Below are 23,220 nucleotides of genomic sequence, written 5' to 3' on the forward strand. Positions count from 1 at the left end.
GCAACTCACAGGCCACCAGACTTTCAACTGGAGACAGCTATGCTCCCAAGGGTACCTCTAGAAATGTCTGGAGACAGTTTTTGGTTGTTACAACTTGGCAAGGTTTGGGGAGAGGAGCGTGGGGAGGGGGACCCTGCTGGGTCTCAGGTCAGGGACGCTACCCAGCACTCTGGATGCCCAGGACAACCCCCAGTGGTGGGTTAGCCCAGTGGTGCTATGGCGCAGAAGACGGCTCCCAGAGCAGATGGGCTCGCCCTTTCAGATGACAGCTGGGGCGGGGGTGGCTTCCTCCAGTCCTCACAGATGTGCTGGCAGGTGTGGGTAGAGCATTCCTTACAGATTCTGGACCAGCACCCTTCCAGCTGTGCACGGATGCTTTACAGACATGGGCATAGCCACACAGAGAGCCCCTGACAGAGACTTCCTCTTTGACCAAGCCCTGCTCGGGCTCCCTTGAGCTCTTCTTCAAAGAGGGCTGGACTTTCAGACTCCCGTGTTCGTCTCTGCGCTGACCTGCATTCTCTCCAAGAACCTCTGGGAGCCAGCTCAGCCAGGAGCCCCCAGCCTCCATATCTGATCACCCCTGATGTCTGACAGGTGTCCCCATCAACCCCCACCCCCAGGTGATGTCACCCTGGCCTGTCCTTTACAGGAGTCCTGTCAGGTGGGTTTTGCTAGGATCCCCCCGCCCCTTTAGTAATTTTCCATCTGTTGACCCTGTATTTGGAGTCAGACACAGTCTCTGTCCCCCACCGAAGTGGCCCCACTTCTCTCCAATGCCCCCTTGTGCCAGACCCCCTGCCCTGTGCTTTAACAAATGTAACTGAATCATTTTTTGTTTCACATCCGTTTCAGGTGGGAACAGGGAAACCTCCAGGTGATTTTCCTTCCAGTTGTGCAGGGAGGGACCAGCTCCTGGGCAGGTGTGCAAACCCCCACCTGCACCCTCCCTGGGGCAGGGACCGTACCAGGCAGCTGTGGGCAGGGCGGTGGCTGTGGGAGGGAGGAGGTGGAGTCTCCTTTTTCTAGGGCAGTGTCACCAGCCTCCTGCCCAGGGGCACTGCCCCAGCGCTACCCTGCCAGTGCGTGTGGCCGTGTGAAGCTGGGGCCTGTCCCCGGAGCCTTCAGAGAGATCACAGACCTTACAAGCCCTATGTTGCTGGACCCCCAGAACACAGAACATGGCAGATGGGGCACAGGCCAACCCCAGAGTGTTCAGGAAGAAGGTGCTGGTTAGACATCTCTCTGGGTGGAGGGGCCCAAGCCTCAGGGCCTCTTCTCCTAGGAGAAGCTCCAGGTATGTGCCTACTACCCTGGGATGAAATCCTCCATGGGGAGAAGCAGGGATGGGGCTGGGGAACTGGTGCCTAGAGTTCATTTCTCCAGAAAGAAGAGCTCTAAGTCTCTGAGTGATGGCTGAGATATGTCACTGCATTTGCAGCACCAGAAGGGCCTTGGGATCATCTAGTCAATGCTCATGAGGCACTTGAGGCCCAGAGAGGGTAAGAGATCTACCCGAGGTCACACAGCCATTTGGAAGAATAGCCAGGTCTAGAATGTAGGGACCCAGGTCTCTTGGCTTCAAGTGCAAGACCCAGCCAGCAGGTTGAGTCATGTGACTTCCTGGAGTGTGTATGGAAAGGGGGTTGGTTCTGATCCGTGACAGTGGCCCGACCCCATGGGACAGTGAGCTTCCTGTCTTGGAAGCTGGTGCAGGAAGTGTACTCCTACTCAGGGTAAGAAGGAAGGAGACTCCGGTGCCTCCTGGCTCTGCCATCCTGGGGACCATCCTTTCAGCAGATGCTGGGAAGGTGGGGAGAGCGCCCCACAGAGCCCGGGGAGCCAGGAACAGAGGCCTGAAGGGGCACCATTGATGGGGCCTCTAATGAGGCCCAGGAGGGAACAGCAGGCCCGGGGCTGCAGGAGAGTGGAAGGGACGGACCCAGGACTTGGACTTTTCTCCTCTCTCAGATCTAGCTTGGGTATGAAGAAGTTCTTTGCCATGGTCATCTTGGTCAGCAGTGGTGAGTAAAGGCTCTGGGGAGGCTCCTCTTTCTCTCCTGCTCCCAGACTTTCCCCTGTGACCTTGGGCACCTAGGTTCTCGAGCCACTGGCTGGCAACAAGCCTGTGGCCTGGGCTGCCTGTCTGGGCCACCAGGGAGCCCTTCATTGTCTTGGGGCTCTTTGTTCCCCTGGCCAGCCGTCAACACACCAGGGGCCCTTGGCTTGGCATTTACGAGCCTGCAAGGCGGCAGGGCCCAGAGCTGAGCAAGCGTCATAAAACGGTCGTGTTTGCTTAGGGCGTCTGGCCGCCCCGGGACAGCCTGGGTGTTTGTGTACATGTGTACATTAGACAAGAGGTAATGAGTTTGTGTGTGGCTGTAAGCATGTCTATCTCTGCGTGCAGAGGTGTGTCTCAGCACATGTCGGGAAAACGTGTAGGTGTATGTTAATTGGGACACTGGGACCGGCATGAGGTGTGTGTAGCAGGTATCTGTGAACGCTCAAGTCACTGGGGGCAGGGCCTGGGGGCCCCTCCTTTCCTGGGACTGCTGTTCCCAGGTGCACTGCCTGGGGACAGCTGAGGCTCCTGACACAAATATGGCCCCACACAACCAGGTGTCTTGAGGAGGTGGGAGGTGGCCGGACCGGACCCCTCGCTGACTTCTCCTCCTGCCTGTTATACAGCATCCAAACGCAGCCTGGTTTGAGGGAAAGAAAGAGACACCAGGAACAAAATAGGGTTCAACACGGCCAGAAGTGAGAAAGGGGGGGACTTGAATCGGCTGCTAACGTGATTGTTGTGTAGAAAACAAGCATCTGCCTTGAGCCCCTAGCGCTGGCCGGGGACTGCTCCTGAGCGTGGACTCCGTCTCTTCTGCTTGGAGCACGCGTGTGGGTTGTAGGGGCCGCATGTGTGTGTGTGTGTGCAGATGTGAGCCTGAGTGTGTGAGGTGTATGTGTGATCATGGGTGTGTTTGCGGGTGTGAGGTGTGTGAGTGTGTGAGGCGTTTGTGGGTGAGTATGAGCAGGACTGTGTACGTAACAGTGTGTATCCGTGTGGGGGATGTCTGTGAGTGTGTCACAGGTGTGTGCTTCGACACACGTGTAGTGTGTAGGGGCAAGTGTGAGTGTGCATCTCTCCTGAGGGTGCTGTCTGTGAGGCGGGGGAATGTGTGCAAGTGAAGTGTGTTTCTATGTGCACTATGCATGGTTGGGTGACTTGTGTGTGTCTGAGTGTGAGGCCGCTGGGCGTGAACACGTGACTGTGTATGAGGTACGTGTGGGTGAGTGTGTGCCCCAGAGTGTGGTGTGCAGAGGAGAGTCTGAAGTTTGTGTGTGTCCGTGGGAATGTAAGGGGGTGTGTCCCTGTGCATGAGGTATGGAGGGCTCGTGTGATCATGCCCACCTCGAATGGAGCTGCTGGTCAGGGCGCCCCGGGGAGGGAAGCTCCTCCACCCCCCACCCCAGGGTAACACCTGCGCGGCCAGATTGCAGTGGCAGGAGGCGGGGGCTTCGGGCCAGGGAGCCAGGAGGCCAGGACCCCATAGGGCACCCTGCAGGAGTGTGGTGTTCTCCCCAGCTTGGGCCATGGTGTCAAAGAGCTTATGCAACCTGCTTGCAGTGCCGCAGCGCTCAGGGAGAAACCTGTTTGCAAACCCTCGGGTGTCTGGGTTTGACTTCCAAGGTCAGATTCAAGATCGGACTCCCTGTGCTGCTCGGCACGCCCACCCTGAACCAGCTGCCGGAGGAAGGCCTGGGGGACAGAGGTAGCATCCGGTTTCTCCCTCCCCTCACCACCAGCCCTCACACCCTTGTGCAGCTCAGGGATGGGCTCAGGCCCACGGGACATGGGGTCCTGTCTCTCCCTGCCCCAAATCCTGCTGACACATGTACTTTGCTCTGCAGCATCCTCTTAAAGCACTTGTCCCAACTCCTTCCCCATTTCCTCTCTCCTTTGCTCCTTATATTCTGTAATGACAAAAATCACCCAGCCAGCAGACAGGGAGGCTCAGGAAGAGCAGGGATCCCCAAGCCCATTAAATGGGGCTGCAGTGGCTCTCCTGCCTACGTGCGGGGTGGCCTCCCCTGAGAAAAGACTTAAGCACCTGGCTTGGGATTGACTCAGCGGTGATCGTGGAGGAGATGCTGAGTCAGCACAGGCCCAGGGCCCAGGAGTCGGGGAGCAGGGGAGGGGAGAGTCTGCCAGGGTGGGCTGGCCTGGCAGGTGCGGGGAAGCTGCTGAGTTTGCTGGTGCGGGAAGGGGTCATTGTGCTATTGCTTCCTGCGAGACACAGACCAAAGGAGAAAGTGTGTGTGTGTGTGTGTCTGTCTGTGTGTCTGTCCATCTGTCTTTGCTGAACGACCAGAGCGCTGAATTGTCTCTGGCTTCATCGTGACTGGCACCAGGCCCAGGACTGTGGCAGGGACACTGAGTCCTCGCTGGAGGCAGAGAAACCCGACCAAGCCCAGGGCCCAGAACCAAAGCCCTGTGTTCAGGGGAGCACATGGCATTTGTGAACCCCGTTACGGTGAGTGGACTGGGCATTGGGGTCTCACTACCCGGGTCCAAGTTCGATCCCTACCAGTTTTGATAATGTTCTTGGGCAAGCTGCTGGGTGCTCTGGGCCTCAGTCTCCTCCTCTATAAAGTGGAGATAATAACACCACTCAGTGAGTTAATGCATGGGAGCGGCTTAGGACAGAGCCTGGCACAGAGCCCTCAACAAATAGCAACAATGATTACTTTCTAAGGCCCCTGGTGCCTCACGGTTGTGGTTGTTCGTTTGTTTGTTTTAAGATTTCATTTATCTAGGGGTGCCTGGGTGGCTCCGTGGGTTAAAGCCTCTGCCTTCGGCTCAGGTCATGATCCCAGGGTCCTGAGATCGAGCCCCGCATCAGGCTCTCTGCTCAGCGGGAAGCCTGCTTCCTCCTCTCTCTCTGCCTACTTGTGATCTCTGTCAGTCAAATAAATAAATATAATCTTAAAAAAAAAAAGGATTTCATTTATCTATTTGAAACAGAGAGAGTATGAGCAGGGAGAGAGGGGTAGAGGGAGAGAGGGCAAGCAGACTCCCCGCTGAGTGGGGAGCCCAACGCGATGTAGCACCTGATCCCAGGACCCCAGGATCATGACCTGAGGACCACCCAGGAACCCCCTGTCACAGCTTTTTATACATGGCTTCCCTTCCTGCCTGTGCTCACCTTCCCTCCCGCTCCCCCCCTTCCCTGGCCCTGGGGTGTGGGGAGGACAGTCACTCAGATGGGGCAGGGGTGGGCACCCACCAGGCAGGACACTCACAGCACCCCTTGATTTTCTTGCAGTTCTGCCTGGGGCCCGCGGCAGCCTGCTTAACTTGAAGTCCATGGTGGAAGCCATCACGGGGAGGAACGCCATCCTGTCCTTCGTGGGTTACGGCTGCTACTGTGGGCTGGGAGGGCGCGGGCTGCCCATGGACGAGGTGGACTGGTAGGTCCCGGAGCGCCTGCGCTGCTGTTGTGTCAGGACAGGGAGGGGAGACAGTGAGGGTTGGACTGGTCTCCATCTCTGACAGACGGGAGAGGACTCTTTCCCCAAAGGATGAGGCTGGTCCAATGAGTTAGTGACCTTGACTCATGCCCTCCTCAACTGTCGTGGGTGCTTTCTACTGTCCTTCTCCAAGTCTTGGTCTTGGAGGCATTTGAACTTTGCACTCTTGCCAGGAAGGAAACATTGACCTGCCCCCAAAGCACATGGGAGCAACGAACACACAGCTCACGCTCAGCAAAAGCAAGGACTGTGACCCCTTTTGCCCCCATCACCCTAGGGGGCTTGATGGAGGGCTTGAGCTTCTTCCATCAGACTGCTGACTGAAGCCATGGTTACTTTCTGCTCCTATCTCCCCAGAAGCAGCCAGCACTAAGTCTGGTATCATGGGGGGCAGGAGGGGGGGGGAGACTTGATAGATGCATGTTGACTGATTGCCTTCCTCCACCAGAGGGGATGGAGTTGGCCACACTACATTTGCTTCCTGTCCCTGCAACTTTGTCTCTCCCTGGCCATCCCTCATAGCCAGGCAAGGCCCCTTCTTATAGCCAGGCAGGCTCCTTGGACACTGACTGAGCCCTGATCTTCTTTCCCATCCTGACGGCATTGCCAGAGAGCCTGACGCTTCCTGCCTCCTGCAGCTGCACTCAGGGCTCTCAGGGGGAAAGGTGGGAGGCAAGATCATGGGCAAGAAACTGGGGCACTGGCCGGGCTCTGCCGGGCTGTGTGACTTCAGTCATGTGATTGCCCCCTCTGGGCCAGAGTCTGCAGGTCTGATCTGTAAGGAACTGGTACAGAGAGTTGGGATCTCTGACAGTAGGAGACAGGCCAAGCCTGCCTACATCGCCTGTTCTTTTCCACCTGCCCCGAGGTGCTGCCACGCCCATGACTGCTGCTACCAGAAGCTCTTTGACCTGGGCTGTCACCCCTATGTGGACCACTATGAGCACACCATCGAGAATAATACTGAGGTCGTCTGCAGTGAGTTCTCCCCTTGCCATTCCCTCCTCCCCAACCTAGGAGAAGAGCTTAGATTGCCAGTCCCTCTCCCCACCACCCTGTGTGCACAGTTGCCAGGCAACAGACAGGGTGCCCAGTTAAATTGGAGTCTCAGATAAACAATGAAAACTATTTTCACATCATTCTGTCCTAAATATTGCATGGGACATACTTATACTAAAAAATTCAATGTTAGCATAAAATCAATTACTGTTAGTATAAAAGTAAGAATTAGCATAAGTATATCTCATGTAATATCTGGGATATACTTATACTAAAATATTTACTGTTCGTCTGAAATTCAAATTAGCCAGGCCCCTTGTTCTTGTTCGTTAAATCTGAGAACCCCAGCCATGGTCCTCATCCTGATGTGCTCAGCCTGAATGAGTACCCTCATTCCCTGATCCTTGATTCCTCAGCTTCTCGGGGTTTAAGGAGCAGTTCTAAGTCAGTGGGTCTGGGCGAGGGCCCAGAAATCTGTTTTTAACCAGATCCTCTGGTGATGGTGAGACTTTGTGACATGCTGACCTGGGTTCAAACCTGGATTCTGCCAGAACCTCCTGCTGGGTGTAACCCTACCCAAGGTGTTCCCTTACCTGGCCTCAGTCTCTCCATGAGTCCTTGGAAGAGTTTGGATCAGAACAGACTTATTTCTTTCTAATTCTGCCTTTGGGACCCTGCTGGAAGATGGCCTCATCCTAGGATGCTCAGTGTTTCCAGGATTTAAGCGATGAGAACCAGGCCTGGCAACATTCCCTCCCTTGCCATGGACTTTCCAGGCCATTGCTCAGTTGAGGGATGTGGCATCCAATTTAATGGCTCAAGTGTCCCTGCCCTCTCTCCCCTTAGGTAGCAGGTGCCTCCTGGCCCGGCCCCATGGGCAGCCCTGGGCTCCCCTTTGTCTCCTTGGCTTAACCAGGTTCTGCTCACTATTCTTCAAGCTCACCAGCAAGCCCAGATTTGCAAAGAAACCCCAAGTCTCCTGTTCTCTGGTGGGAAACTGGGCTCAGGTGGGGCCCTCTGGGAGCTGAGGTCCCTGTATTCTGCTATTCAAACAGTGGATTGGCGGGGCTGGCTTGGGAGAGTGGGGTGGTCCCTCATTAAAGCATTTTAGGGATCCCCAAAGGCAGTGGACTAACCCAAGCAGTGGTTTTCACGTTGGGTTTTGGGGGCTTCTAAGGTCATGGGGAGTCAGGGGATGGGGGTCCTCTAAGTGGTCCAGCTGGCCCCGTTAGCCCATCTGATAGCCCAAGTGCTTCTCTTTAGGCCATTTGATACATTAGCCTCCTGCAAAGAGTTTCATTTAAGAGCAAGGATTCTGCTGATGCAAAGTTTGAGAAGTATGCACACCACTGAGCTGGGGGCAATTCTCAAGGAGGGTTCCCTGACCCAGCAACATCGCTATCACCTAGGAACTTGCTAGAAATGCAGATTGTTGGGCCCCAGGCAGACCAAGTGTACCCGAAGCCATGGGGCCTGGGCCCAGCAGTCTCCGTTTCCATAAGCCCCCGGCAGATCCCCAGGCAGCCCTCAGGTCGATACGGCCAGGGTGGAGGGTTTCTGGGCGCTCACAACACTGGCAGCAATGGTGGCAGTGGGAGCAGTGACTAGGTCTTAAGCCTTTGCCCGTGGGTGGCCCTGCGCCAGGTTCTTTAGGAAGCCAGCCTTCCACCGAGGCTCCTTACCACCAGCTACCTCCAAGGGCAGGGGTCCTGCGATTCCGTGATGGAAGAGAGGAGGCCCCGGGGCAGGGAGTTCCTGACCCCTGAGTGTTTGGCCCAGCTCTGCCTTAGGTTGGCTGGGTGACTTAGGTAAACCAGTCCCCCCTTTTCTGTGCCTGCCTCGGCTTCCCCATCTATAAAGTGGCCCATTGGACTTCAGGGCTTCTCCGATTGAAGCGCGCCCCAGAGTCACTGGCAGGGCGGTGGACACAGATGGCGGGGCCCACTGAGCCGTGGGCCAGGGGTGAACCCCCAGTGAGGCTCTGCTGCCCGTCCCCCCACCATGGGACCACCTTCTGAGGCCCACTAGAACCTCTGCCCCGCGCAGGTGAGCTCAACGAGACGGAGTGCGACAAGCAGACGTGCGAATGTGACAAGAGTGTGGTTCTGTGTCTCCGGAACCATACGTACAACGAGAAGTATCGAAACTACCTCAACATCTACTGTCAGGGCCCCACGCCCAACTGCAGCATCTACGAGCCACCGCCCGAGGAGGTGGCCTGGAGACACACTGACCCCACTCCCCCTGCACCTCCCTAGTGCTCTCTGGGGACAAGACAGACTGAGCAGGGGGAGCTGGGGCGGGGCGAGACTGGGAGTCCAAGGACTGTGAGACAGGCTCCCGAGGGCTCGGGAAGGCCTGGGCTCTGACTGTGGCCCCCAGGCTGGTCCAGCCCGGCCCTGGGTGTGGCCATGTTCTGCCACCGGTCCTAGACTTGGCAGAGAACATGCAGCTTGTTGGGGCTTCTCCTGAGTGTGGAAGGCAAGGCCTGAGAGAGAGGAGGTCCCCTGAGTGGGGCCTCTGCTCCTGGCCACAGCCTGACTTGTTCGGCCTCACCCTCCAGGTTGGACCCCGGGGACTTAGAGACTGAGAGTTTTAGCTGCCGGCACAACCTCAGAGCTTGGTGTGTTCTCAGACAGGTTGCCAGACCGATGGCGGGCTGGTCCCAAGGTCTGGGCTCTGGAGGCCTCCTGGCTGCCCCTAGGAGGACTCAGGGTGACCCTTGCTTTCTCCCTGGAGCTCCAGGGTAGGTGGCCCAGAGTCAGAGGTGGCCCAGACATCAGAGGGTGACCACAGTGCCAGACATCAGAGGGTGACCACAGTGCTTAGCGTCTCTGCCCCAAAGTCTGGCCTCAGAGCGGTCTCCAGGGCTCCGACAGAACCCACATTCCTAGTGGCACTCCCCTCGGTGCAGGGTGACCCAGATGGGGGCACCGATATGTCCCCAAGAACTCACAGTTCTTCCCCTGCCTCCCTGCTGAGCCGGGCCTGCCATAGGGCATGGCCCAGAGGAGCTCCCAACCCCAGGCTCCTGGGACCCTGGCAGACGTGGAGGCGACAGGGCTGTCCCCCCATTCCCACACCTCCTGTCCTGCAGCAGCCAGGCCAGTGGGTGGAGAGACCCCAAACCCCTCTCTCCCTGCCAGGGAGAGACGAGGCTGCACCCTGGGGTCCGAAGTCCTCTCCATGGGGAGGAGGCCGAGGGCGGGGACCCACCTCCGTGAAGGGGGAGACAAAGGCAAGAGGGACCAGGTCCAGGAAGGAGGCTGTGGGGAACATTCAGGAAGGCCGTGGGGGAGGCGGCAGCATGCAGAGGGATGGAAGCGGAGAAAGTGGGAGAGAGGTGGGGCCCAGAGGCACCCAGACCTGAGGGGTCTGGGCAGGAGAAGCGCGGTAAAGGAGCCTGGGTTGCGGGACCCTCCTTGGGCCCAGGTTCCCACTGAGCCCGTGGGACTGTGGGCCGAGGTGGAGGAGGGTCAGCCTCGGTGGGGGGGGGGGGGGGTGCAGCTTTCTTGACTCTGCGCCAGCACTACTGTTTCTCCAGGTGCACCCTCCCCTGTCTTGCCTGCCTCACCTCCTGACCTCAGCGGCCTCCAAGTAACCAGCACGCCCTGCCTCACCCCGATGACCCCCTGGCCCAGCACTGTGACTCACCTGGACATCGAGAGCAGCCACCAGGAGCTCGCCCTGCCCTGCCAGCACCCCGTAGGCTGCTGTCAGCAGGCATGGCCAAGAAAGCTGGAGGCAAGAGAGGCATGGGGGTAGGGAGAGACTGCCCACCCCCCAAACAGCAGGACGGGGCAGACGCCTTGCCTAGTGGCACCTTCTAGAACACCGGCCTCGGAGACTAAAGATGAAGCCGTTGGCGTCAGCTGTCACTGTGCGTGAGAGGAGGCCCTTCCACCGCTCACCTCCCTCTGACGTGGTGGCCGTGGTCTGCTGTGAGCCTCATCGCTGACGTCTTCCAGCTAACGAACTACCCTCTCCTGGCTGTCTTGGGAGGGCCCGTTATCTCTGAGCCGAAGCCCCCACCAAGCCAGGGGTGGGACCACGACGGGGCACCCAGTGTCCCCGCTGGATTTGGGGTCTGCAGAAGCCTCCACCCTTCCCCCCGTGGGGTCCCAGGTTTTGGGCTGTGTCTCTCCACCTTGCACACCCCTCCACCACAGAGAGTCTGGGCCCATGTGTTGGGAGTAGGTTCTTCTGGCCAACAGTCTTGCCTGCTCCCCCCACCACCTTGCCCCGGCCTGTTCAGGATGCTGCACCCCAGAGACACTCCCTAGGACTCAGCACGCCCTCCTCAATCTAATAAAGTCCTCCTGCCTCAGTTTCCCCCTGCTGGTCCTTTCCTCCTTGGCTGGGTGCGCACTGACCAGGCATCAGGGGAGGGCACAGAGACTCCCTCCAGGGTTTGGAGCTCTGGGGAAAGCTCTGGGAAAACACCCAGCATCTGGCATGGCCTGTCCCCTTCCTGCCCCAGGGCCTGGAGGCAGTGGTCCCGCTCTAGCAGAGAAGCGAGTATCAGGAAGGCTGGAGAGTGGTGTGTTGCAAGGGCTGGATGACGATAACTGTTGGGCTGGGTGCTTGTCAGGCATCAATCTCCACCCTGTCCTTTACTGCTGAACATCTGAGGCCCAGAGAGGGAAAGTAACTTGTCCAAAGACACAGGTTGTCAGTGATGGGGCTGGGTCTGACTCCTCAGGGTCAACTTTTTTTATTTAAGATTTCTTTTCTTTATGTATTTATTGGGGGAGGGAGCAGAGAGAGAGAGATAAGCAGACTCAGAGCTGAGTACAGAGCCCAACTTGGGGCTCTCTCACATGACCCTGAGATCATGACTTGAGGCCAAAACCAAGAGTAGGACACTTAACTGATAAAGCCAGACAGACACCCTGCATCTGACTTTTAACTGCCCTTCCTTGCACTTTCTTAATGATGACCTGTGCAGCTGGGCACAGTGGAGCCAGCAACTGAAAATCCACAGGACACCAAGTCCCGGTCCCCCCCCCCCCAGCCCCTTCTTTGATTTAAGTCCCTTTCCTGTTGTGGGCATCAGTTTCCCAATGTGCAAGGGGACCAGAGAAACTGTTCCCCAAAGCCATGTGTTTTCCTGGGCACATCTGGAATGATCTCTGGGGCTCTGCTCCCCACCACCTCAATCTTCCATTGAACAGCTCTGCTTTGCCTCTATTATGTACTGAGCTTTCACACGAACTACTGTAAGAAGAAAAAGACACTCTTTATTAATTTCTTTCAAAGCTTGAAAGCTCCTGGACAAGACTGTCCATTGGTTCATTCATTCAATGGACCTGTACCGATGGTCATCGGGAACCGGGGGGTGGGGGTATATCTCTGATCAGTCTCGGACTCTACCCAAGGAAGCCCAGAGGCTGGCGGTGGGGGCAACCTGAGATAACCTGGCTGTACAGGGCCAAGTGGTGTCATGGGAGCTTGGGGAGCATGGAGACTGAAGCCCCAAGTGTGTCTGTGGCAGTCCCAGAAGGGACCGCACTTGGGAGAAGGGGTGGGCCCCCCAGTATCTGATCAAATTCCTTCCCCTCCCCCATTTCCCAGGTGGTCTTCTGTCCCCCAGCCTCTCTCCCTGCTCCTTGGCGATACGTCCCCATCTAAGAAAAGGGAGTGTTCATAATTGTCTTACTGAGAATGAGAGCCCAGTTCCATACGGGCCCTTGTTGCAATAGTTCTTGAATAGAATCTGTTTCTACCACTGAAACAACTGTCTGGCTCTGGTTTTCTTTTCTTTTCTTTTTTTTTCTTTTTTAAAAGATTTTATTTATTTATTAGACACACAGAGAGAGATCACAAGTAGGTAGAGAGGCAGGCAGAGAGAGAGGGGGAAGCAGGCTCCCCGCCGAGCAGAGAGCCCCATGCAGGACTCAATCCCAGAACCCTGAGACCATGACCTGAGCCGAAGGCAGAGGCTTAACCCACTGAACCACCCAGGCGCCCCTGGCTCTGGTTTTCTAACCGCCGTGGTGCCATGACTCGTGTGAGAACAGAGTCATCATACTGGGCCCCTCGCCATGTCACCCAGGACCCCAAGCGGACATCCTGAGGCTTTCGTCTTCAGCCCTGACTGATTGATGGGGGATCCACTGTGAGCCCCACCCCGGAGCCGGGGCTCTGTGTAAAGGTCCACTGAGGCCCGGCAAGGATAGGTTTTGGTTCTTAAGGTTCTGAGTACACTCTGTGAAGCCGGATGAGAGGTATAGGCTACTTTGTTTGACAGAGACCTGCTGGGCTGCAAGTCTTTCTTCCTGGCCCTTTCGAGTGGGGATCCACTCCCTGACTCCCGAGGCTGGAATACTTTTCCCGGTTCTTGGAATGCCTCTCTCTTCTATTTGATCCTGCTTCTTCCAAGGAAACTTCTCAGCTGACTCAAGCGCACCCCTCTCCTTCCTGACCCTCTGCTGAATTTGGAAACTCACTGCTTCCTCTAAGACCTCTCCGTTCCCACGCCCTGCACCCACACCTTCTTTGAGCCTTCCTTCAGCCCCCTTGTGTCGTCTTATATGATGCCTTCGAACCCCTGCCTCCTTCTTCCCTCTGCCTGCCTCTGCCAGACCTTTTCCCTGCCCAGGCCAGCCCTTTGGGTCCTTGCATATTTAGCTCTCTGCCTCCGTAAGCATTTCTTAAGGGACTCCGGGACCCCTAGAAGCAACCACCTAAAGCTAAGAAGGAAAATGCTCTTTGGAAACAACGAGATATTTTATTCATTTAGAAGGGCTTTGGAGACATCCCAGCAGCTGCTTGACGTCCCCTCAAATCTCTCCCTTAAAATGTATTCCATGGCCTCCTTAAAACTACACATTGGGGTGGGGGGGGCACCTGAGTGGTGCAATCAGTTGAGCTTCCGACTCTCGATTTTGGCTCAGGTCATGATCTCAGGGTCGTGGGATCGAGCCCCGCATCATGTTGCCCACTCAGTGGGGAGTCTGCCTCTCCCTCTCCCTCTGCCCCTCCCCCGTTTGTGCCCCCCCCCAAATAAATAAATAACCTCTTTTTTAAAAAATTACATATTGGGGCAACTGAAAAGCTTAAAAGTCTCTGCCACAAACACCAGTGAAAATCTTAGCTCTCATGCTGAATACACAACCTCAGCTTGTCCCATCTGCCAGAAACACAATTCAGATAAAAAATACACAACGGAGTGAAGACCAGATCCAACTATTTTGTATAAATCAGAGAGCATGCATCACTAGGTTTTGCTATTCATGGGCTAAATTTTTAGAGAGAAACTGGTAAGGTCTCTGTCTGCCTGTAAAATAGTTTGTGCGTGTGTGTGAATGTATGTAATATATATGGGATATCATTCTATTCAAGATAGGATTGCCAGATTAATTCACGACATCTCTTCACGGAGCTCTGTTCAAAGGGGCTTGGATAGAAATCAGCACTTCTGTTAATTAAGTATTCCTAAATCACACAGAAATCTAGCAAAGAACCCAGGTATTTTCCAAGCCCATACGATTCGAGCAAATCTTGGCTTAATGGCATTGGTGGAACAAAAACAGAAATGTCTTCCGATTTACCAGCAGGAAAAGGACCATATGAGCATATGTTTCATTCTACTGGGGTTTAGTAGTTAAATAGATAATGTCATACCGACTAGGTATTTAAGATTATAAAAAATTATAAACTGAACCTAAGGAAAAAATGTCTAAGTCAAGGTGCAGTAAAAGTGAGTTGCTTGATATCTGTTCATTTGTGTTGATCAAGCACTGCAGAAAACAGAAAACCCGTGTCTGTAGGTTGTTTAGGTTTTGGTTTCTACAATGTTTGCCTAACGGGCAGGTACTGTTAATATAGTTAAGGGAAATAGCTTGAGATGCTAGAGAGTTTTGCTTGATGTTCTTCTATGCTCGCCTAAGAACAGCTTCCATAATTTTTTTAGTAGCTTGCCATCTTTTTTTAAATAATTTTTGAATTTTTTTATTAGCATATAATGTATTATTAGCCCCAGGGGTACAGGTCTGTGAATCACCAGGTTTACACACTTCACAGCACTCACCTTAGCACATACCCTCTCCAATGTCCATAACCCCACCCCCCTCTCCTTACCCCACTACCCCCGGCAACCCTCAGTTTGTTTTATGAGATTAAGAGTCTCTTATGGTTTGTCTCCCTCCTGATCCCATCTTGTTTCATTTATTCTTTTCCAACCCCTAACCCCCCACATTGCATCTCCACTTCCTCATATCAGAGAGATCATATGATAGTTGTCTTTCTCTGATTGACTTATTTCGTTAAGCATAATACCTTCTAGTTCCATCCACGTAGTCGCAAATGGCAAGATTTCATTTCTTTTGATGGCTGCATAGTATTCCATTGTATAGATATACCACATCTTCTTTATTCCTGCATCTGTTGATGGACATCTAGGTTCTTTCCATAGTTTGACTATTGTGGATATTGAGTAGCTTGCCATCTTAACAGTTAAGCTAATTAAATTAAGTAATAGATAGTCATTAACTATCTAAATCATTTCTAAGTCAGATAAACCACTAAGACATTAATAACTAAACACAAGTATATGCTTATATACTTTTGTCTTTTTACTTTTATAAGGTATGAAGAAATACCTTTGGGTTTATTAATAAAAAGGAAAAATTGTACCAGAAGAACTATATGTATTTCTAGGAATTGTGAGATGGTATATTCATAAAATTTACTAATTTACTATAGAATGTTGACATATAGCAGACAGTTAACAAGTGTCTATTTCCTTGTTTTCACTGGAAATTGAGATTCCTGTGGTTTAAAGATCCCAGTTATGTATAAGTGAATTGCTAGAAATTTCTAGGAGTAATAAGGATAAAGAAAAAAACTGCATGGAAATTATGCAAGAATGTAGGCTATATTTCTGTTAAGGAAAAGGAGAAAAATTTTGTCTTCAACGTACAAATTGTTTAGAGGTTGATTCAGTTATTTTAGGGAAATCTGGGTGGCTCAGTGCGTTAAGCCTCTGCCTTCAGCTCAGGTCATGATCTCAGGGTCCTGGGATCGAGCCCCGCATCAGGTTAACCTCAGCAGGGAGCCTGCTTCCCCGAGGCCCCTGCCTCTGCCTGCCTCTCTGCCAACTTTGATCTCTCTCTCTGTCAAATAAATAAAATCTTTTAAAAAAATAAAATAAAAGTTATTTCAGAATGAAAAAGAGGAAAATATAGGGCAAAAAAAATTTGCATGGCTATAGAAAGTTGTAGAGGGTTTGTGAGAAGGAATTTCCTGTGTGGTCAAGCTGGCTTCGTTGAATTGATTGATTTATAAAGTTTTAAAAATGAGCGCAATAGTGTAAGATGCAAAACTAGCATTTGGTTTGCTTTCTGTTGAAACAACAAACTTTTCTTGGATGATTCGTCTGCTCTTTCTATGAGATTGTAGAAAGCTTTTCTTTATCTTTTAAGTAAAACTGCCTAGAAAACAAAGATTATGTTTTATCCGAATAATTTACTGTGTTTACATTAACCATACCATGTCAGTGATTATTTAAGAGAACACGGACTTCTCACTTCTTAAAAAAATTTTATTTATTTGAGAGAGAGAGGGAATGTGCATGCACAATCGTGGAGAGGAGCAGAGGGAGAAGGAGAAGCAGGCTTCCTGCTGAGCCCCAGAAGCAGGGCTCCATCCCAGGACCCTGAGATCGTGACCTGAGCCAAAGTCAAATGCTGAAACAACTGAACCACTTGGGCACGGCCCCCCACCCCCCAGACTTTTCACTTTGAGAAGAGCTAGGGGTTTACGGCTTGTTTCGTTTTTACTTTTCTTACAATTTTGCCTTCCCAAAAATCAACTCCTTAATGAAATCCTGGTCTTAAACTGACCTTGCACTGGGTCCCTGGAAAATCTCCAAGGATTTGTTCTCTCACCTTGTAAAAGGAGAGATGTTAAAAATAATCTGGTTTATTCGACATGTTGGATTGCTTGGACGGCACTGTCAGATCAGAAGAAGTACTTTAACTTTCCTGTTATACTTGAATGGGTAAATATTTTAAATTAAATATATAAATATTTTAGAAATTGTATGAAATTCGTAGAAATTTGTCTATGCTTTGTTGCTTATGAAACATCCTGGCATAATGTTATCAGTCATAATTCTAGTTATTATCTTAATGTGTTGTATGTCACAGAGACGATTACATTCCTTTGTTGGTTAATTGTTTTATAATGAGTTCTCATCAGATCTTTAACCGCAGCTATTTTAAGCCTCTTGTCATTTACAGATAGTAAGCTTTCCTCTGATGCTTTCCTGAAAGGTTATGCCAATCACCGGGCAGCCAAAATGCTCTATTTTCATTAGCAAGGACAATTTCAGAGACCCCTGGAAAGGACTAGGGCAGGTATTGTGGGGAGCAGACTTCTGATGACATTCAATGACCTTTAGATCACATTGCTGACCTCAGTAAGGGTTTCCAGAGCCAGTAGAGAAGCTGACGGGTTCATCAAATTGCGAACCCAAGATCAAGCAGAACAAGAATTAATTACATGGGACTGAATTAGCCAGTGAAGGATGATTCTAGTTTTCCCTTCAAATGTTGCTGTTTTTTTTTTTTTTTTAATGTTCTATTTTCTGGGTTTACAGAACTGTTTTCCCTTCTATCTCAAGCTGTCTATAATTCATGACAATTTAGTAGATGGTACTTTTGCAAGCAGAAACAAAACAGGTTATCATTTCTCCCTGCCCGATTCCTCCAGAATTTGGAAACTTACATTGAGTATTCTTATTTTCATGGCAATATAATTATTTGCGTAAGTTCAAGAAGAATCCGTTTCCTTATGACAGAATGTCATTGGAAACTGGTTATATCCCCAAGGCCTTGGCTGGAATGTCATGTTTGAGAATGATGTGCATAGAACACAATGGAAGAAACTAAGGTTGATTCATGGAGCCCTTCTGGAAAAACCAGCCCGGGACCTGGCTTTGCAGGGCTCCTGGCCTTGCGGGCGAATAAAGAAGGTCATTTCCTGGCAGACCCAGCAACCTTAGGCTATACTGGGGACCTTGAAAGGAGACGAATTCACCCAAATCTATAGGCATTGCCAGAAAAATCAGGTGGTGAGTTTTTAACTTTGCTTCCTAACCTTGAGAGGCTCTTGAAAGGCTAGCCTGAGATTCCTTACAAAAGATTCCAGTAAAGCAAAGTTTAAAAGGCCTATGGGTCAATTACCTTTTTCACTGCCCTTGTGTGAACAATCATGTATTGTAGAAACGGGAATCAGATGAATTGTATGAAATCAGATGTATTGTAGAAACGGGAATCAACAAGGGAGGTGTCTGTAGAGACAGATTTTCAGTGTTCCAATGGGAAACTATGGCGCATGTCCTTGGCTTTTTAAATGATAGTCCTATTCATTGTTTTTGAGCTATTTTCACCCCTTGGTGAAACTCTGTTTTCCTCTCTACTTAGATGCCCACCTGTAAGCTGGACTGGGTTCTGTCTTCTGCACCTGGTGTTGGATCTTCTGGAGAAGAAGATCTCTCCTTGGAGATCTAGCTACAACTCTCCAAACTGACTTTTCGGATTTTCCTGCTGACCTGCAGTCACTGAGAACTAAACCCCATTGCCCAGATCCTTAGGGGGAGCATCTGAAGAAGCCCTGGGAGCTGAGGCCGGATGCTTCCACGTTCTTCTCGGAGGAATAGACATGGCGGTGACATTCATGGCTGGGGCATCGCCAAGGACATTCAAGTCACACGCCAGGAGGTCCTTTAGATTTCCTCTGGTGTTCTCACTTCACCGTCTAAAGATGCTCCAGGCTCAACTTCTAGAAATCTCCACTGGCTGCCTTCTGGGCTCAGAAACTGGGTTTCATCCAGTTCCAGCCATTCATCTTTGGTTTTCTTTTATTTGCATGGAAATCTCCCTCATCGAAATGCCTGGTACTTTGCAACCTCCAGCAAACATCCTCTACTACCAAGCCTCACAGATGGTTCTGCGGGCCACTTTCGAACAAAATGACTGATGAGAAAGGGATGCGTATTGCTCAGAAAGGAGAATGTCTTTTTCTTTCCTCGAACAAGAACAGGGACGGACGAAGACTGTCTCCTCGACCAAACTTCAGTCAGGCTCCTCTGAGACCTCTCCTCAATCAGGCCTGACCATTGGGCTTCTGTGCCCCTCTAACATCATTGGCATGTGGCCAGATATCTGCCATGTCTGTGTGGTAAGAGCGCCCACCTGTCCTCAACACCTGGTCAAATTCCCGCCTCCCCGACGCCGCACTCCCCACCGCCGGTGCGGTCACCAGGCCTGCCTTCAGCAAGACTCCTGTTAGGTCAGTTTAGCAAGAGCCCCCCACCCCTCACTATCTTAGCCATTCTCCACCCAGAGAAGCCTCCCCCTGCCCTGCTCATTTGGCTGTAAATCCCCATTTTTCTGTTTCAGGTGAGTGCAGTTGATATACTGAAGTTTTTTCCCCCTCGTTGCCATAGTTCTTGAATACAATCGGTTTTTACTTGCACCTCCGTCCAGCTCTAGTTTTCCACATCAGCATCTCTGCCCAAATCTAGGTCAGAATTCTGCATTCGCTGGAAGCACAGCTCTGCCCTACCCCATTCTTCAGAGCCCTCCAGGAGGGGCTGCCAGCTCTTTTCCAGGACTCGAGTGACACCTAGTGGTCATTCTGGGTCACCGCCCATTCTATGCTCCACATCCCCTGCCCCTCTGCTTCTGGACCCTGTTGCAGACTGGCCATGCCCAGGAGAGCACAAGGACATGACCAACTGGTGACCAGCATTGCCTCTGTCATCCTTTATTGCCATCAACACCGTCTCCTGCAAAGAGCAGACGGAGCCACATGGCCCTGAGCCCAACACCGCCCCCACCCACCTATGCACACGCCACCTCCCTTCCTCTGCCCTGCACAATGAGGGTCCTAATGAAGAGCATATTGTGAGCACGAAATGAGGCCACGGGTGGGAATGCCCTAGCACGGAGTCTGGAGCAGAGAGTGGAGACTGTCCGCCCCGGACACTGGTGCCCTCGGCTGACGTTTCGGACCAAAGGTCTGCAGGGCCAGATTGGCAAAAAGCAGTGGGTAGAAGGAAGAAGGAGCTAATGGAACATTCATGGGGGACCTTCTCCCCAAAATGGAAACCTGGCAAACGCAAAGCTGTGGGTTAGCAAGAAAATCTGGCTCCTTGCATATGGGTGTGAGGGGGAGAGGGAGAGCAGCAGAGAAGGAGGAGGAGGAGGGGAGAGAGACAGTAGCAAGGTTCCGTGCAGCACGCATGGCCATGAACCCACAGGTGGGCACCTGGCATCTGTCCAGCCCTGGGTTTGCTCCACTGGGCCTGGGAGCCACCACTCCCCCCAACTCAGGATCGGACTGTGAATTCAGAGAGGCGGCCCTCTCCTCCCCAGAGGCTGGCACGGCGATGCGGGTTGTCAGCTACCCAGCTGTGGCTTTCTAACAAGCAGCTGACACCACCAAGTGTGACAAGAAACACAGTTCGGGAGGCAGGGCTGCCCGTTACGCGGGTGTGGAGCCCGGGCCCTGCCAACAGCAGCCCAGCTGGAATTCGCACCCTCTACCCGGGCCGCCCGTCCGGGATCTCATGCTGTCGGGGCCCTGTAAGAAGAACGGGATGTATTAAGCGCCTGCTGTATGCCGAGCAGGTGCTCAGGGCTTTGTGTTTGCTATCTCATTCAATCCTCTTAACGACCCCATGAGGTGGGGGCTAGTGATGGCTTTATTTCTAGAAGGAGCAAACGGGGTCCCAGAGAAGGTCAAGGCCATGCAGCAGAAACAGGGTTTGAACCCTGATTCCAGAGCCTCCGTGTCAGAGAGCAGCCAGTCCAGCCCCCTCCTCTTGAGAAAGGGGGTGGGAAATGAGATTTGAATCAGAAGACATGGGTTCCAACTCCAGCCAACCTGTTCCCTTGGGCCTTCTATTTCTATCTGTGAAATGAGGATGAGTCATTCCTGAGACCCTCTGGTGATCAGTAACACAAAGCTACACAAATGCTGTGTTTTCGGGACCAGGACGAAATCAGGCTCAGAAAGAGGTGGGGCTTGTTCGAGGTCATCCTTCCTCCGGATGCCTTCCTCAAGACCTGGGCTTTCTCTCCCACGCCACCCCTGCTCTGCACTCACCTCTGCTCCTGTGCACCCCCTCCACACCTCCCCACTCTGCACCAGCCTCCCTCCTGGATCACGGGCTCCCCTCCTCTCTACCTTGCCTGCTAACACCCACTTATCCTCAGGCAGGTCCGAAGGCTTCCCAGAGCTGCAGGTCCGGATGGGGGGCCCCCGAGGTCTGCCTGCCGCCGGGCTCCCTGCTCCTCACTGTGCTGTTGGTGTCTGTGTGTCCCTGCCTGGGCTGGGAGTCTCAGGTGGAGGGGAGACCCCCTGCTGCTCCCACTGAGTCCACAGTGCCCAGCCCAGTCTCACCATGCTGGATATCCGTGTGATGGATGGATGAACCCATACCATGAGTTAGTGGCTTAGCCAGAACCTAGGCCTCCCCTTAGGGCAAGTGTTTAAACCCTTGGAGTAACATCCTCGGTCACTGCCCTCCCCACCCCTGAGTCTCTCCAGTTCTGAATTCCTTCTGGGACAAGCCTGCTGAGGGGGACCGTGGGGTAGCGGGGACAGAGTCTGACAACACCCTGCTCTGGCCGTGTTAGCTGTGTGGTTTTGCAGTAAACTGGAACTTTTAACAGCCCGTGCCTAAAGGTGGGTCTCTACTCTGTGTCTGGACAAGGTGAGCACTCAGGACATGGGGGGCTACTTCGGGGGTGGCACACGTGGACTCCCCCTCTCCCCACTCAGGGTTTCAGGGCCTGGACAATGCCCTACTTTGTTCTCTCATCTGGATGGGACCCCGTTTCCCAGCCAGCCCAGCAATGCCTGGCCCATCCCAGGAGCCACCAGCCCAGGCACCCACTGACCCAGAAACCCAGTCACCTCACTCCCCACCACGCCCCAACACCACCTGAGCTCAGGCCCACAGCCACACCCCCACGGCCATACGCCACGTTCCTCACGTCTGCTCGTCAAGACTTTCACAGCTTCACGGACACCCCAGGAGTGGGAATGCAGGATAGTGACTCCAGACTCAGCCCACATGTGCACGGTCAGCCCAAAGCGGCGACTGCAGAGCGTCTCCCCAGGAGGGCACTGAGCCTAGCACCTTGGTAGAGGGTGTGCCCGCCGCTCCACCTCCCTCGCTGGCTGACAGCTTCCCCAGGCAGCAAGAAACAGCCGGGGAAAATCTGTAGAGAGCTGCTGTAAAAAATGCATCCACATTCAAAGGCTGTCCCCTTGGAGGCGGGGCTCTCACTCCAACAGCGCCCAGTGGTGAAGTGATTGAACCTTCAGAGTCCCTGTCACCTCCCTGTGGGTCCCCCTTGATCACCGCAGGCCACGCTCTCGGCCATCTAGGTTGCCCCCGAGGATATTAGGCCTCAAGACGCTTGAGCTGCCCAAGTTCACACATGCGGAGAGTGGTCATGTTGCAGAGAATGGGGTAGGGGTATCTCATTGCTCCCAGGATCAGCCCCAGGCTTCTCAGGGGGGGCGGCAAGGCTCTCTGTCACCCAGCCCTGCCCGCCACCTCACTTGTGTTGGCTCTGGAAAGCCCCTCTCCACTCTTGAGCTCCTGGCCATCCCCTTACCTTCCACATTCTCTCTTGACCATGTCCCATTCAGCATATACATCTGCGATTAAGAAAAAAAAAAGAAAAGAAAGTTTCTTGCCCTCATGAGTTTACACTCTGGCTGGGGAGACAGAGGTCAGGTGTCGAGTGGCAGAGAACAGAGCTGGAGGGGGCAGGACCAGGGAGAAGGGAAGTGCCAGGGGCCAGTGGACAGCATCCGGCAGGCTGGTGGGCACCAGCTTTATGAAGACGGGGAGATCCCAGGGCAGCTGGAGGTGGTAGGGAGTGAGCGGTTGGGGAAGCCCATTCCAGGAAGAGGGGAGAGCCGGGTCCTCTGGAGGGAGGGAGCATGCCCGTGTGCTGGAGGTTTTGCAGGGAGAGAGCAGAGGAGCTGGGTCCAGAAGCAGGCTGGGGCGTTATGGGGACCTCCTGGGTCCCGGGAGGACGATGGCACTTACAGGGAAATGGGGAGCCATTGCCCAGCATGGGTAGAGCAGGGACCTGGTGGGACGCCAGGCGCTGTGCTGGCTGACCGGCTGCTGCGTGGAGAAGAGATGGCAGAGGCCCAGCGTTGGGGGGGCGGAGAGAATGAGGAAGAGCGGCTGCCGTCGCCCACCCTGGGAATGGCGGCTCGGACCAGCCATCATGGCAGCCCTGAAGGTGGCGAGAAGTGGTCAGATTCTAGATGTTTCCTCTCTCATTTTATTTTTTTAATGTGTGCATTTTACTAAGTGTTTTATAAATACATACAGAATCTAGTTTTATTTTGAAAGGAGTGCCAACAGATTGGATGTGGGATGTGAGATATGAGAGAAAGAATTTGACACGCAGATTTTTGCCCTGGGTGGGGGACGGCAAAGATGGAGTAGGCCCTCCCCGGCCCCCCAGCGGAGAAGGGGAGAGGCAGGTGGCAGAGGCTCCCGCGTGTGTGCATATTGAGTTACCTTCCATCCCTCCATGGGGAAGCTCTGCACGCCCCGCTGGGCCACCCCGAGAGCCCACTTTGTGAGATGTCAGACCCTCAGCATTCCTCTGGGCAGCCTGGCCTGGCCCTCCTGGACGGCAGTCG

The 23,220-nt window shown here is 53.3% G+C and overlaps 1 protein-coding gene across 5 annotated transcripts; it reads left to right on the top strand.

Moving 5' to 3' along the window:
• The first annotated feature begins 1,081 nt into the window (after positions 1-1,081).
• On the top strand, positions 1,082-10,875 carry PLA2G2F (phospholipase A2 group IIF). Of its 5 annotated transcripts, none has more exons than XM_059375027.1 (6): positions 1,082-1,297; positions 1,972-2,024; positions 5,325-5,469; positions 6,398-6,507; positions 8,575-8,741; positions 10,073-10,218. In XM_059375027.1, exons 1-6 carry the CDS (start codon positions 1,182-1,184, stop codon positions 10,127-10,129), a joined length of 648 nt encoding a protein of 215 aa, XP_059231010.1. In that variant the 5' UTR covers positions 1,082-1,181; the 3' UTR covers positions 10,130-10,218. The 5 variants fall into 5 exon arrangements, with proteins under 5 accessions (XP_059231010.1, XP_059231011.1, XP_059231012.1 ...); XM_059375032.1 differs by lacking the exon at positions 1,082-1,297 and adding an exon at positions 1,676-1,736; XM_059375031.1 differs by lacking the exon at positions 1,082-1,297 and adding an exon at positions 1,751-1,811.
• Positions 10,876-23,220: the final 12,345 nt, after the last annotated feature.

Source organism: Mustela nigripes, chromosome 14 (genome assembly GCF_022355385.1).
Source record: "Mustela nigripes isolate SB6536 chromosome 14, MUSNIG.SB6536, whole genome shotgun sequence".
Classification (NCBI taxonomy): Eukaryota; Metazoa; Chordata; class Mammalia; order Carnivora; family Mustelidae; genus Mustela; species Mustela nigripes.

Coding starts and splice junctions, on each gene's coding strand:
- PLA2G2F (XM_059375027.1), top strand. CDS start 1,182: ATGGCAGATGGGGCACAGGCCAACCCCAGAGTGTTCAGGAAGAAGGTG. Junction 1,298..1,971: donor TCTCCTAGGAGAAGCTCCAG/GTATGTGCCTAC, acceptor CTCCTCTCTCAG/ATCTAGCTTGGGTATGAAGA. Junction 2,025..5,324: donor GGTCATCTTGGTCAGCAGTG/GTGAGTAAAGGC, acceptor ATTTTCTTGCAG/TTCTGCCTGGGGCCCGCGGC.